The sequence below is a fragment of the Leuciscus leuciscus genome (genome assembly GCF_965113295.1).
Source record: "Leuciscus leuciscus genome assembly, chromosome: 8".
Taxonomy (NCBI): domain Eukaryota; kingdom Metazoa; phylum Chordata; class Actinopteri; order Cypriniformes; family Leuciscidae; genus Leuciscus; species Leuciscus leuciscus.
The window spans coordinates 22,500,477-22,517,112 of record NC_138732.1 but is presented as its reverse complement, the minus strand read 5'-3'; the positions used below and the strand labels follow the sequence as shown (position 1 = coordinate 22,517,112).

The 16,636-nt window shown below is 38.7% G+C and overlaps 1 protein-coding gene and 1 long non-coding RNA gene across 2 annotated transcripts in view; both read right to left on the bottom strand.

The window, feature by feature from the left end:
* Nucleotides 1-3,537, bottom strand: part of tsc22d3 (TSC22 domain family, member 3) — a 32,289-nt gene extending 28,752 nt beyond the window's left edge. The window contains exon 1 of the mRNA XM_082177306.1: nt 2,889-3,537. Within this exon, the coding sequence (XP_082033432.1) occupies nt 2,889-3,193 (305 nt within the window). The 5' untranslated portion in view covers nt 3,194-3,537. The remainder of the gene's footprint in view (nt 1-2,888) is intronic.
* The window catches only part of LOC309504277, a 503,575-nt gene that overhangs the window by 232,728 nt on the left and 254,211 nt on the right, over nt 1-16,636 (bottom strand). The gene's annotated exons all lie outside the window — the stretch shown is intronic.

Genomic DNA, 16,636 nt, shown 5'->3' with positions numbered 1-16,636 from the left:
GAGCTCACCAAGGATATTTAAATATTAGTTGGTGTTTAAAATATTGAATTAGGGCTGTCAGATTTTTTATTTACATTTTTTTTGATGCAATGATATAATATAATATATGATATAAAAATACCGAGTGCACTTTTAATATGTTTTGCAATTGCACCCATTCACCAGGCACTATAAACACACCTTTTATTTAAATCCCCTTGGATAATTCCCAAAAACACTGGCTCCCAGATGCTATAATGCAGATCATGAGCTATTCAGCTTGGCATGTCTGGATTCATGTCTCTGCATGCCTGGAGATGTGGATTACATTTTTGCATATTAAGTAAATAAGACTGGCAGTATTAGAAATATGTCTGTGGGTTTAGTGGACATGCAGGACTTATTGTTGGCAAGACCTCTGTTACTTTGTGTCCTACATACTATTATACAGACACACCTTTCTTATCATTGTTCTATCAATAACACAATGTTCCTTTCTCAAGACATCAAAACCTTTGACCGTAACACATATACGTTAGTATTTAGTCTGCAAGAAGTGTGAAATATGAAATATTATACCATATAAGGAGGAGAGAAAGGAATAATCTTATCCATAGACACTAGAGTGCCAATTTTGGAAAATTGCTGGGATCACAAGGAAAGAAAGTCTATCCCATAGCAGAGAGCGGTCCAACACCAAAGAGAATTGCCTTTCCTGTCATGGAATACAAGAATGGGTCGGTGTACAGACTAACAATGGCTATTTGATCATAATAAAACAGCGGACTGTTGAACTCTGTGTATTTAGTAACTGAGACTGTGAAGTGTCATTGGGCCAGAGGTCCCATGCAGACTGCTCCTGTTTACATCCCGACACCAGGCTCATTAAGAAAAGCTAATTACGTAGACTGTAACCTTTCACTGCCACGTATAAAACTGAGGACACCCCGATAAAGAAGATTAAACATTAACTGGAACACAAGAATATAGTTTCAGAGGCGTCCCAGTAAGGTTAAGAAGTATATTGTCCTGTCGTAAAACAGATTAGACGCTGAGCAAGAACTTTATCGCATTAAGCCATAAATAAGATTCCACTGAATAATCTATTTAAATTGCATGTTATGCTCATATTTATTGCAAAAAAATTTAGCTCACCAAGGACATATAAATGTTTGGTTTGTTTTTGTTATATATATATATACACACATATATATATGTGTGTTATTTATTTATTTATTTTAAAAAACAATGCAATTTTGTTGGATTTTGTGATTAATTATTCTACATATCAATTGAATGAATTAAAAACTTTAGTCAATTGACGGCCTTACTTTTCATATGTGTATTTGTTATCTTAAATGTAACAGCTTGAGATAAAAAAAAAAAATGTATATGTCTCATTATTATGTCATGCCATGCTCCGTTCTTTATTCAGATTATAATCTTTTCATTTACAATAGCTGTTTCAAATATTCATTTTATTTCCCAGAGTACAATTTATTTGCTGACTTGTTGATATATTTATGGTATTAACCAATTTTACTATTTACTATTACTATTTGAGCAGGTGTGAAGTGTTGCACTATCTGAGAAAAAAAAGTAGACAGTATGACAGGCTAGCTATAAATACTGCTAGATTGACATTAAATATTTCCAAAATGATGTGCGTTATCAACAGCATATGGAATGCATTCTTATCTTCTGGCTGCAAATGTCAATTAAATACGGTTCAATCTTTTTGTAATTACCTGGCGTCAGCTGATCATTTTTTCCATAGGCCTCATCTCTAATTTTCCCGCAGACTAAACATTTCAACCACTATCAGATTTTAACAAACTATCCTGATGTCCAAATGTTTATTTTCAGTTGGGATAGCAAGGTTTCTTGGGGAAATGTGCTGTGAGCTTGATCCTGATTAGACACTTTTGCCAAATACCTGCTCTGGATGGCGTGCAATCTGTTTTTGACACTTTAATATGCTGTAGTACATCACATCGGCTTGTTCCAAAATTCAATATCATGTATACATGCTGTCAGACATTAGATTAAAGCAAATGGTAAAGGTTTATGAGATTTCATTGCATCCAGGGTTGTTTTGGAAACTCCTTTGACCATTAAATTTGACAAACATGCATATTACCTGGAGAGGAATTTGTTTTGCTGCATACTTCAGCTATGGGGTGAAAGACTATGCCAGAACGGTATGTAAATTGCCCATAGTTTGTAAATTAATGGGTGTTTTGCAAATCGGACTGGTTGGGGGGAAAAATCCACATGCACTTTCTACACAAATAAAATGCAGCGTGTGTAGAATATTTACACAAAATCATTGCATGAACCTAATGAGTTACAATGAATGGGGAGTGAGATTTGAGAAGTGAGTACTGCTATAAGGTGGACTGACTCAAGATCCTCTTATGTTGCATGCGCAAAGGCATGTTCTTCATACAAATCTACACATTCCTGGAACCCTGCTGAGAACGTGAGCCACCCTGTTCTTAAATAACACAGTTGAGCATGGTCTTTAATCACGAGTTTATCAGGAAGTGTAAATAACTAGTAGTGTTCAGTGTTTGAATTGAGATTGTGTAACATTAATAAGTGATGAATTAGTTGACCCAAACCAATGAAAATGAGCTTGAGACTGATTTGGTTCAAGCAAAACGATAGTGTAACCAAAAACAAAGCACTTAACACTATACTTAGTCATGAATAACCAGTTAGTCAGGAGGAGGCCAGAATTAAATAAATGAAAACCACAGAATGTTGTTGTCATCAAACTCAAACATCCTGACATTGGTCATTAACCAGCAATCACAGCTCTGGCAGAGACTTTTACGGTTTTTATGACCTGAACTAGATGTGTGTGCCAGAGCAGGTGTGTGATGCATGTGAGTTTATTCACATACCTGTGGAAGAACAACAGAATGGACAGCATGGTTTGGTCGATGTTGCTGTTGCAGATGCCCTCGTTGAGCAGGTAACAGGGGTCCCGGACCACCGACTCCAGGGAGTCCTGTCTCATGATGTTGTTGAGCTTATCTGTGTTTAGGTTCTGAAAGTGAAGCTGTTCCCGGAGCTGTTTGAAGTGGTTGACTGATGTAGGACTTCCCAGGCTCGCTTGGCCCGGCTCAGGCTCGCAGCCATTGGCCAGATCCAGACAGCAGCTGCAGCAGTCCAGGCCGATGGGCGAACGGCACTCCTCGTTTGACATCAGGCGGGTCAGGTTCCCCACGAGGGAGTCAGACAGTAGCCGTGACAGGTTCTCCTCCACCTGCTCCAGGTGATCTTTGAGCAGACCTCCCTCCTTCTCACGCAAGTGTATACCAGGTGCCACGGGAGAAGCTGCTGTGAGTTGATCCTTCTCGACAGCGAGTGCCAGAGTGTGTGTGTGTGTGTGCACACAACACAGGTTTTTATGAGCTGGGGCGCCTGTTCGCTCGTAATGATGCGTAAAAAAACAAAAAAACAAAAAACAGAAGCTGCTTCTGTTTTTTGTTGTTTGTTTTGTTTTTTCTTCTCGGTGTCCCCTGTCCCGCACTTTTCTCTGCCCCTGTGCGTGCATACAGTGCAGACAGCGAGAGAGGAGGAGGAGGGATGGAGGAGAGGGCTGGAAGGGAGGGAGGAGGAATCTCTCTGATTGGTAAAGCAGGCAGATCAGTTCACAAAAAGATCCCGCCTACTTTCCCCTCAACATCACAATCGGGGAGGAGCGAAGCTAGGAAGGGAGTAAAAGCATGCTCTTTAACATGTGCACTTCAGTGTTGCCAGGGGCGGAACCCTGAGAGAGAGCAAACATGTAGTACTTCCCTGTTTATATCACTGAATCAATCACTGGTTTGGTCTCACTTTCCTAAGGCTATTGAATTTAGGCTTGACTTTGCGTGCTGGCAGTACAAATACTGCTTGTGTGTAGTGTTCCTTGTCCAATGATTCATCACTAAAATGTTTTTTATCAGTCTTGTTTTACTTGTACCATTTTTTTCCCCTTTCCTTTTAAAGAGAGAATTTGGCTCAAGTACCAGTATCTATAAAATGTTACTTAATCAGATCTTAATTTTGTTTGAAGACCGTACTATGCTGCATTCCATTTACCTGGGAAGAGGAATGTATGCACTGGGAATGACTTAACACCCGAGGTGACAGCGTTCCAGTAAACGGACAACTAAGTTGGACACGTCCAGGCAAACCTTTGTTTTGCTTGCTCTTTCAGAATACAAACATAAAAAAGCGGTATTTTGCACAGATAATGCCGATATCATGTCCAGAAATAGAGGTTGAATAGTACTGTGTAGACCACTGTGTTTATTGAGAGACAGACAAACAAAAGTGATTTTACTACTGTGTCACTATGGTTGATGCACTGAGCAGCCATGTTGGATTCTGAAGCCAGGGTTGTTGCGTCCATCCGAGGATAAATGGAACGCACCATTATTCCAAACATACCAAACAATTGCTCTGGCATCATTAGTTAAAGGTTAAAGGTCAGTAATCCAATATATTTAGATTCTTATTTCAGGGAGAGATTTTGACGTTGATCTGTTTATCTGAAGTAAATAGGATTCCTATCATATTGCTTAGCATGGTAAAGAAGAAATGCTGACATGAACGCAACACAGTGTGCTCAAAAAATCATTCAGTGGTCAGTAAATTCTCAGAACACCTTCCAATGATCCACTCTTTTCTGAGAGAATGTTGGAAATATGCAAAATGATTTCACCACATTTTTAGTTGCACTTTCCATTGAAATTCAGTCGAGACCAAATATTGTTATTGTTGGGGCCAGTGCAATGACAGAAATTGAAATGTTAAAAGTCTGATGATTCTTGTGTATAATATGAAGTTTTAATTATGCACTTGTGTTATGTGTGTGTAGTGCAGAGCTCATCAATTCAATGCATTGTGCTCCTTTAATAACATGTTAAATGCCTCTTTGGATCATCTCTTGAAATGTCATTTATTGTGTTATAAGACTTACCTAATAGGAGTGCGAGAAATTTAATTTAGCAGAGAATAGGTGAATTATGATTGCTTTATTGAGTGTATAAAGTGGTTGAGACACTTAAGGGCAATTTAAGGATTTTGCCAGCATGGGGTCATATCAGTTCATTATTTGGCCCTCTGCTGGCAGGAGCAGTGAAATTCAGATAATAACAGATGAAGAATTGACCGTGGGATATGAAATGGTTCTGTTTTATGCTCAGTAAGCTCTCTGAGTCCAAGTGTTTAGGTTTTGTAACACAATCTGAGAACAAAAAACATCAAATGCGTCATAAGACAGATAGCAAACAAACGGTTTCTTGTATAGGCTTGGTGAATGCAATCTGTCATCAGAGAACACTAGACCTGTTTACCGTACTGCAAAAACAGATGCACTGTAAGATAATAAAAAGGCTGACCTTGCATTTAGCATTCTGTTTTATCCTAGTCATCCCAGAAACTTGCTATATATATATATATAATAAAAGGTAGCACAACAGCACAATTAATTAATTGCACAAAAATATTAAATTATATTATATTATTATTATATATTATATACAGTGTATATATATATATATATAAATACTGTGTGTGTGTGTGTGTGTGTGTGTGTGTGTGTGTGTGTGTGTGTGTGTGTGTGTGTGTGTGTGTGTGTGTGTGTGTGTGTGTGTGTGTGTGTGTGTGTGTGTGTGTGTGTGTGTGTGTGTGTGTGTGTGTGTGTGTGTGTGTGTGTGTGTAGATCACGAGTTTCTACAAAAATAAGTTTAAATATTAACCATCATTAATAATTGAGTGGCAGTAATATTTGATAATAATTTAGCAGCAGCATATCAACATATTATAATGATTTCTGAAGGATCACTAGACACTGAAAACTAGAGTAATGAAGCTGAAAATTCACATTTTGGTGATTTACTGGAATATGCAGAATACAAATGGTGGGAAAGTATTATACATACAGCATATTGATGGAAAATGTTTCACTAAGTTGGGCTAGCAAAGGTCCCATGCTGTTTACCCAGTCCCAGTATTCCCAATCTTTCCCTGCAGTACTGTTACACTGGGCCTGGGGTGAATAAAAAGGACATATAATGCTCTCTTTATGAATGATAATGTGTACACTAAAGCTTTACATTGATTCTTTGTTTGAACACATCCAAACCACTTAGATAACAGTCACCGCTGTCCAGGCAATCATGCTGGGTTGTGCTTGGGAAACAGGCCTTTGCATGTTATTATTGATTCATTTTCATTATCAGTGATGATAATTAAATCATTAAAATGGGAGGGATTCCAAAGAACTCTGTACAAGTCATTCAACTGTCTCTTCACAGATTGCATAGATGTAAACATGTTTAAGTAAAAAAAAAAAAAGAAGTGTGCTTCGTACCAATCTTACATTGATCAATCCAAACACACAATACAGGTTAGCAGTCAACTACTTATTATCATGTTTAGGGTAGTCCACTCTTCTAAAATGTCCAAATTATTTGTTTTTCGGCTTGTAAATGCCACATGATTCGTCAATAAGTTCTAAAGTGACTGATATCGTTTTGCCTGTTATCTACTGCAGAGACAGTACAAAAACATACAGTGCCCGTCCTGAATGCCAATGGGTCAATACAGTGTTCCAACTGTGCTAAAATACACAAAACACCCGTTCACTGCCAGGGACTATATCCTTTAGAAGAATTACTAATAAAATATACTTCAATGAAAATTGGCATCCTTAGTATTTTTTTATATTGTAACCATTTTTTGTAAACAACAAGGCACACACACAAAAAAAAAATCTTAATCAGTATTTTGTCATGTTTTCCTGTAAAAATACCTAAATATCCTTAAAACAAGATCAATTTCCCCGAAAAGCAGTTGCTTGACTTGAGTTTAGATAGTATATCTTGAACTGTTTATTTTTGTAACCCTATTGGCAAATTTATTTATTTATTTTCTTGTTGAAAATCTATTCAAATTCAGATGATTATAACAAGAGTGTTTTACCAATAAGCTAAGAAAAATATTTCAAGATGTATTAAATACTCATGTTCATAATACAGCTCTACCACTCATCCATTATTGTGTAAAAGATTAGGAAGTCTGTTAAGACATTAATAATTAATGCATTACAGTTTTTTTCGATTGCTAAACGACAGTGGGCACAACTGGAGTCACATGTGCAAAACTCTAACTACAGTCTGCACAGCAGCGGTTCATGTGGACCAAACTCTAGTTCGTTTTTCATTGCTTGAACACAGTTTTCAAAACTCTACACACTTATCCCATGACTTTAACCACAACCTGCACAACACTGTGGATTTACAGCACTTTGTTCAAATGCTAACACACTGCTGTCAAAACTGTGAACCACACATTCAAAACAGAATAGATTTCAGCCTTGTGCCTTTCAAACACTGCTGACTGCAATTTCAGCTGAAAGGCTCCCATACACAAAATAAATATATTTGAAATAGATTTTTGGAATATATGCAAATATTCGAAATTGGCCCAATAAATATATTTTAGTTAAATATATGTTAATATATTTCACACTTACTGTAACATCATATACTTTTGTTACATTTCATAATATATTTCAAAATGATAAATATAAGTGACCAACAATTTGGAATATATGCCACATATATTTTCGACACTTTACGTAAGATATATTTCAATATTTTTTTTTTTGTGGAGGTGAAAAGTGTTTGGTCACCACCCACATGACCAAATGTCTCTTTTGGAAGCCATGCATGCCGGATGTGAGGACACGAGTCCAGAGGACTGCCAGGGATGGATAAGGCACTCCAGAAGGTTCTTCCACAGGTGCATGGCAAGAGAGAACATTAGATGTGATGTTGATGAAAACCTGTGGCCTGATGCTAGAGAGAGGCAGGATTAGCCCCTCAATTATTTGTTTGAATTACAGTATGTACTTTTAGTTTCTACCTTTTTTTTTCTCATTACTGTAATTCCGTAAATTACTACAGACTATTGAAGCAAACTGCTAATTTTCATTTACCTTAAATAATTATGTTCTAAAAATTTAAATAAATCATGTGAAAGAATGTCACTCTTTTCTTTGAAGAAAATATTACTTTGTATGAAGTCACTGAAATTGTTCAAACTGTAAAGATGAAAAGTTATTATTTTCTGTATTGGTGTTTGATGCTAGTGTTTTTCCTCTCAGTGTGTTCTGAGTAACAGTGTGTGTTATCTCAGTGAGGGTTGTGTGTAGTGTTTGGCTGCACTGAGCCTGTTTTGAGCCATGTGTTAAGAGTTGTGTTGCTTGGAATGAGTTTTGCAGGTGATGTGAACTGTTTAGCTCAGGTGACTGTTGGTAGTGCAGACTGTAGTTAGAGTTTTGCACATGTAGCTCCAGCTGTGCTCACTGTCGTTTAGCAATTGAAAAAAACTGTAATAATGCTTAAAACTCTTTTGCTGCTTTGTTGTTTTTTCTTCTGTGATATTTAAACTGGAAGTTCTGGTGTAGAGTTTTGCTGCCACCTTTTGGAATGAAAGTTTAGTTACATTTAAGGTTCATTTACCCATTTATAAAAATATTTTAAGACATGGACTGAAAGAGTCAGGACAGAAATGGCAAGGATCCCTGGTACAAAATGTATTCATCACATGCAGTCAAAGTCCCTATAACAGCATTTGATTTCAGATCTCCCTGTTCATAGTTCAGAGTGCGTACAGCCAAGTGAAGGTCCTGGTAAACCCTATGTTATGGGTTAGGGTTAGGGGACAGAATATACAGTTTGTACAGTAAAAAAAATCATTATGTGTATGAAATGTCCCCATAAAACCCATGGAAACCCAACGTGTGTGTGTGTGTGTGTGTGTGTGTGTGTGTGTGTGTGTGTGTGTGTGTGTGTGTGTGTGTGTGTGTGTGTGTGTGTGTGTGTGTGTGTGTGTGTGTGTGCGTGTGCGTGTGCGTGTGTGTGTGACAAAACTCTTATAACAAGTATAAACAGGCTAATGTTGAAAATGTACTAAATATAAGAATATATTTTTAACTCAGGTAGCTATATGCTTAACACTAGCTTTGAATCTTTTGATTTCTAAGAAGAAAGTAATACATATTCACTTTGTTCCATTATTATGACAGATGTGTTTTTTGGAAGAAGAACAGGAGTTGAACTCTGGTAATGGCTCCTCTAATCAGTGTTACAATCTGTGTCACTAAGCATAACACAATCTACTTAGATAAATGACCCCATGCTGGTAGGCCAGTGTGTGATGGATAGCTCTGCTTTAGTATCTCGATTCTGGTTCAAGGTCTGCTGATCTCCTCTTTTTCAGTCGAGTTTAGCCACAAGTGGATGACTTAGTGTTTTAGATCAAAATGTAGGTCCTCCTGTAAGCCAGCCTCATATGACATGCAATCACGGGGTGCATTTCATCTGGGTTTTGTTGCCAAATAAAGCCAATAAATGAGTTAATTAATGAAAAGAGAGTAAATGTTAATTCCACCTTCTTGCTGCTCATAACTGTACCTCACTGCTTTAAACACTAACACAGCCAATAGTTCTTAACCAGTTTACTTAACGAAGAGTGCTAATTTCCATGATGTTCTGTCATGAAACTCTAGATGGCACAGGCTGATAGATCCTTAACTCAACCTGCTTGCAATAACATCATACAGGGCACACCTGATTGGTTCCTACTGTATCAGTAGCCAATAAGCTCATTGCTCAGCATTCAAATACTTGATTAGCATTTGCTGTAGCAGTTGGAACACACTTTCAGAAACCCTCCACCTTCCCCAGCTCCACCTGTATAGATCTGCTAGGGGTAATTCATGTATGCTATATTGTACAGAAGCAGCATGTTTTTCTTGCTCACAGTGTCTGTGTATGTATTGACTGTAGCAAGTCCCGTACTTGCTCTGCAGCAGCAATAACAGCAGCAGCGTACCAGATCTATTCCGCCACAGGGTTCTCAAGTCTCACGCATTGGCCGCAATTCAACCAGTTCACACGCTCACACGCCACACCGTGTATTTCTCACGCTGAAAAGGCGATGCCAACCAAGTTGTCCTGCAAGCTTTATATATAACGTTGTATACGAGGCGCAGGCACACAAAGTGAAGTTTTCTGCTGCCAGCACGTATATCTCGGCCACCGTATGTTCGTTACTAGGTAACCAATAACATCGCGCGAACACATGTGATGGAGAAGGTAAGTTGGAAGAAAGTTAACCATTTCTTCTAACATTTTTAGGCTAGAAAATGTAATATATAGCCCATCGTATACATTATTATTGATGCATTCAAAAACTCTACAACTACTTTGCAACCAGGCCAGAAGCTGCTTTGGCTCAGTTTGGTTAGCTTACGTTATCTGAAACTAAGGGAAATGTTAGTGGGTATGGGAAGGAATGAAGATGTATTTTATGAAAATGTCTGGCATCGAGCCACAGTGCTTCAAGTGGGAGCCCCCTACCCCTGTTATCAAGGCATCAAAATGTGCAACAAACACTTACAACACAAAACACATTTCATAAGCTGGAGTGTGTACTCTTGTGTACACACACACACACACACACACACACACACACACACACACACCATACTCTAATATGTCATTTGTTCACAATGTCCCACCACACAATAAAGCATTATACCCTTTCGACTAGACACATTCAAAATGCAAAAAGATTTGTTTTTCCAAACTGTTTGGAGCAATTTGTTATATTTTTGTAATTTTTGTAATTTTGAAATATAACATTAAAGAGTATATTTGATGTGATGAATTGCTCTGTCATTTATCAGATTTACCAATTGTTATAATTTCAATTTATGCTGGTTAATTATGAACAATGGGTAAAATTGGGGGGCGGGGACGGGCGGGGGCGGGGCTCCATTAGGGCTCCCCTAACCGCATGTGATCTCACTCCAAGCTTTTGATAAAACTTGAGAACCCTGCCGCCAATACCAAACATATCAACATTTTCATATCCAGGGCTTGACATTAACATCCACCAACCTGCCAAATGCGGGTGGATTTCAGCAGTGGCGTGTAACGTAGTCACTCCTACTTGCCACTTTGGCGGGTTGAATTTTATATTAATATATAAATAATCTGAAATAAGTGCAATGTAGCTTTGTCAAAAATATGTCAAAAAAACAGGAGACCAGCTGCGCTTTCTCGCTCTCTCACCTCTCCGACAGCAAGTTGGCACACAAACCCGCCTCCCCTCACTAACTCATTTATTTTGCTCCAGAATATTGTTGGTTTTACAGGGCTTGAATTTCGGCGTGGGATTTTTCACACCCAAAGTGTGCACGCATAAAGCCGTCTCTCAGTACTAAACTGAGTTCTTTTCCACTGCTTATTGCAGTCAAATACCCACAAAATAATTCCGGTCTTAGCAAGGATTCACGTAAGCATAGTCAATAGCCACGTTTCCACTGTCAGGCCAGTGTGAGCCAGGGCTTTAAAGGATAAGGATCTCCTCGCCAAAATATATAAAAATTGAACCTAGGCTCTTTTTGTTAATCTTCCCAAGTCAAACTTTCGTGTAAAGGCATAATTAGAATGGAAACGCCACTTTTGAGATCGACCGTATTTTCGTTGTAGGTTAAAATGCCTTTTGAATGGGAGTGCATGAAGCACTTCTATTATAGCATCAAAATCGCTATTTTTAAAACACTAAGAAGGCTCGACACAACATAAAACTGTCCTCGAAGTATCACCAGGGGCTCTACACATGAACTTGAGCATTGACTACATTGTTTGTGTACACAAAGTTTACTAAAAAGAAAGGTTTTGTACGAGTCATTTAAAGCTGGTTTTTATTTAGTTATCGTCTCGTTTTCATCAGTGAAATTTTTTTATGTCACTGCAGTTAAATATGTGTCTGTATTGCATTTTCAAACTTTAAAAATGATTCATATTAACAGGTTAATTAATAGATGTTTTCTCCGGGAGTATATAATGGGTTTGGAAATTTTAGAGAAATTCTAAATGAATGCATTACAATTTAACTAAACCCATTCGATTTTAGATTTAGTCGACTAAAATCTTATTGTATTTCGTCGACTAAAACTAGACTAAAACTAAAACAATTCAGATTACTCAGAAAACCAGCTTTACATGACGACAACTATCAGGAAAATGTATTGACACTTTCGTCAATGTCAATGACAAAAAAATTATAGTGTCAACGAAATTAACACGGTTCTGAGCATAAAAAAAAAAAAAAAAAGCAAGTCTCTACCCCATTCCTGTGAGGAGTTATGGCGGTTTAAAGAAACCGCAGAAATTAGCTAAAACGGCTAAAGCTAGCTAAGTAAACTAGTAGAGAATGAATGCTGCTGCTACAGGGATACGTTTTCGGATGAGGAATCATCAGAAATATACTTGTTTGAAAACTGGCGTGGTCCTTTCAGTTAATTACCATTACAATATCCATATTACCATTCTTTCCTCAAAACGCTGGGGTAGACCTAACGGTATTCACTAAAGTCACTGTCACTTACCACAGACAATGATGAGCAGCTTTGAAGTCCGGTAACCGTTGGTTACCGTTGGTTGGTTGTTCCAAACAAACTCATTAAAATTACTAAGATCATGTGTGTGTGCGTAAGTCAGTGTGCCATGATGTTAAATATCCAGCATGTTTTTCAGAATTTTGAGTAGCCTAAAATTATTGAGGTTCTGAGCCTGTTGATCAACTAGTAGTGAAATCATCACAGATCCATTGATTTTGGTTGGATTTTTATGATTTTTTCTGTGGAATGAGTATACTGTTTGGTGAATGACATATTGACTGATGTCATAACTTGGGGGAATAGTTGATTGCCAATGTTATTTTTTTCAGTAGATGTTGTCAGCACATGTGTTCTGTGTATCTGGAATGCATTTATTGACAGCCTACCCAACCCACTGAGGATTTGAGGAAAAAAATTAAAATATTTTTCTGATAAAAAAATAAAGGGTGCATACACTAAAATGGCCACCATTTTTTTTCGCAATATTTCCGGCAGAGCAGACCCTCCAATTATTGGTTCTTAGGGTCAAAGTTCAGAAAAAACACAAATAAAAAGTATGGCAGACCATGTCAGGTTCAACCCATTTTATTGAGCTTTTGAGACGTTGGCTCCCCGACTACAGCGTCTAGAATGCAGCTGAATGCTTTTTCCAAGCGTCTCCATAGTTGAAAACCCGCGGAAAACTACTTTTAAACAGGAAATGATGAAACATTTATGAATATGAGGTCATTTTTACAGACCTTTTTACTGAAGGTAAAAGTCGCCATTGTCCGTAATGATTACTGAGATGGCACATTCGGACGGCACTAAAATCACAGAGAAGCTCTGGTAATTATTACTTTACCCCACCTCTCCATGTTAAACTAGTCCCGTCTGAATAGGGCTTTAGTGTTTTAAAAATAGCGATTTTGATGCTATCATAGAAGTGCCCCATGCACTCCCATTCAAAAGGCATTTTGACCTAAAACGAAAATACGGTCAATCTTAAAAGTGGCGTTTCCATTCTATGCTTTCACATGAAAGTTTGACTCGGGTAGATTAACAAAAAGAGCCTAGGTTCAATTTTGGCGAGAGATACTTATCAGAAATAAATCACTGCAAACAGCGTGATCGCAAAACAAACATGACCGTTTGCTGGCATTTTCGTTGTTTACTTGAATATTTAAAACCCAAGAATCAATGTTTTACCACATATTTACAATAAAAAGTGATACATTGACCATAATGAATTAATTTGTGTCAAAATTGCACATTAGTCACACAGAAATAAAGTGGTTTTCAATTAGGTCTATTTCACAAAAGAGGACACAGTTTTATTCAGTCGAGGCTGTTTCTGTTTATTTGGTAGTTACAGGACATATTTACAGTACATCACATTTTGAAAGAATGATAATTTCTACAAATATGCCACCAAAAATACGACCTGATGAGCTTTAGCACTCTCTCCCAGTAGGCTACAGTTATATTTTCAGTCAGAGAAGCAGAGGAAGCTCCCGAAAAGAAAGTTGCTTTATTTTATGATAGTCCGGTATAAAGAGATGAGACGTAGGCCTATACTGACAGATAAAATAAAAACAGGATTGTGATAGCCTTTATGATTTGTCTGATTTCTTCAAGCATTCATATTTACCATGTTTACAATGGTAATGGTTAGCGACTTAGCGTGCATAGTCTTATGCATCACGTATAAATATTTCTACCTTATATGGTGATCAGAATCCACATCGGATCACAAACAGAAGGCATTCAAACATGAAATTGAGTTTTGAGGTAAATTATTTTAAAAGTCTTTAATGCTGACAGAATCCTCCGGCGCTGCCGGTCTCCAGACTCAGGTAAACTCCGCCTCTGTTCGTAACCACTCCTCCTCTGTTCGTAACCAGTCCTCTAGCCCGAGCTGGCCCACTTTGGACCAAGGTATTCGGCAGGCCAGAAAACCCTGCCCGTTGGCCCCGAATAAGCCCCAGTCAAGCCCCGGAAGTGACAGAGGAAACGCGATGGGCCCTGGCACGCACTAGCACACCCGGCTCTGGCCCGACAGTGGAAACGCGGCTAATGAACCTTACCCCTCATTTACACTGCACACGTCTGCGGCGCATTACGGCTGCGACACGGCTACCGGAACTGATCGTGCCCATTCTAGTCAATGCTTGTGTTTACACCGGCCACGACGCGGCGCGTTTCAGAAGCTTCCCAGAAGCGGCTCTCCGCGCCGTTTCACTAAATATAGGCGTCTAGTGTATTTGTGATGGACGCGTGTCCAAGTCGCACCGGAAATACAAAATAAGTAAAAAAACATTGTCAAATTCAAAATAAACACCCTGTGCAAACCCCCAAACGTATTACACACCAATATCCTTGGTAGAAACCATAGACTGTATGGTAGAAACCCAAAAATCAAGAAAAACCACGTCAGACAGGCAAATCACGTGGTCTCGCGCATCCAGTCGTTCTGCTTCTGAAATGTTGGCACCGCGTGGAGGACGGAATAAAACCTTGTCGCAGACGTAATGCACCGCAGACGTGTGCAGTGTAAAGGAGGGATAACGCCGGTTTCACACTGCACGCGTTAGCAGAGCGTATTTTTTTCCGGCGCCCATGTTAACAGATTAGAGCATTCACACCGCACGCAGAGGCGGCGCGGCAACGCATAGCAGGAGCAGAGCAGGAGCAGCAGTGCGATAGTTTCGGCGCCAAGTCTATTTTTGCTGCGCCGCTTACGCTGAATTAAAGTGACTATGCATTGATCATGGCCAAAATACACAGCAGGTTTACCCAAAAAGCACATTGATGATATCTATTGTGTTTTAAACAGTCAATCAAATGACCAACAGCAATTTAAAAAGAAAACAAATGTCCAAAAACAAACTTGTTGCCCGAACAATAAAAACAAAGATGAACCAAAAGTTATATAAATGAAATTATTAATAAAATAAGCTTCTTGACAAGTCTTTTCTCTTAAATGTATTTGAAAACGAAAAAAAAATGGCAACTTACCCATTATAGAGTACTCTGTCTGTACACACGCCACGGTTCAGCCGCCCGTGACAAACGCTGCTAGTGTGAAAGCAAAACGCGTGTGTCCTGCTCCCGCCGCGTGCAGTGTGAAACCGGCGTAACAGTTGAGAAAAAAACCGCATGTGTAACAGTATAATGGCTCCATCCATCAGGTCTTAAAGTGACAGCAGCCTATTTTATCTGCTGCCATATTAAAAGTATCTATATGGCAGTTTTTCCCATAGACAGTTTATAAACTGGACACAGCGGAGACGGAGTTGAATTGGATTCAACGGAGACAAGTGAAGTCAATTAGAAGCACTAACTTCCTGATGGTCGAGCGTACTGCGTAGACTCAAACTGAGCTTGACGACGTAGATGTGACGTGAGCAACCCGTCTGTCTTCTAGTAGCTGTGCCAAGAGAAATCTGAAACATTCCCTTCCGAAACTTGCAGAGACGGAGAGTGTGAGTAGGAGGTGTCCATGAGCTAGGAGCAGGAGAAACTTTTGCTAAGTATTCTGATTAATTACTTTGTCATTTTGCCTCCACGTCCCCCCGATTGCGAGCGAGCTTCTCCTCCTGTCCATACGATAATCTCTCTACTGTGCGACAGAGAGTTGCGTGGTTATGACGCAATCGTTAGCCTATTTTTACAAAAACGGCTTCTACGGGGCCATAACGTAAGATACAAGGTAATGGAGCCTTTTATACATTTTCGTGTTTCTTTAGAAATAAATAATGGACAAATGGAGTCTTTAAACGCCTCAGATGTAAAGTTATTCGCTGTCAAAGTGACGCCAAAATGAATGGGAGTCAATGGGATGCTAACAGCAGGTGATGGTCCGCTAGCCAATGGCGGCGCCCGGGGAAACTTCTAAATAATATGAAACCCTGCCCCCCTGGTTTTTCCCCATGGTATCGATCGATGTCAAAATTGTGGCCAGTGAACATGTTGATTCGCTAGTAACTTTGTAAAAACCACTGGCCACAGTGGCTATATGAGTCAAATCTATTAACATGCCAAACACTCACAGAGTTGTCATAACAGAAATAGTTCTGTCCATGAACAAATGATAACATCAAACAAGTAGTTTACTGATGTTGTTAAGCAGTTGGGTTAAAAAAAGTACACTCTTAAAAATAAATGTTCCAAAAGGGGGTTTTCACAGAATAACCA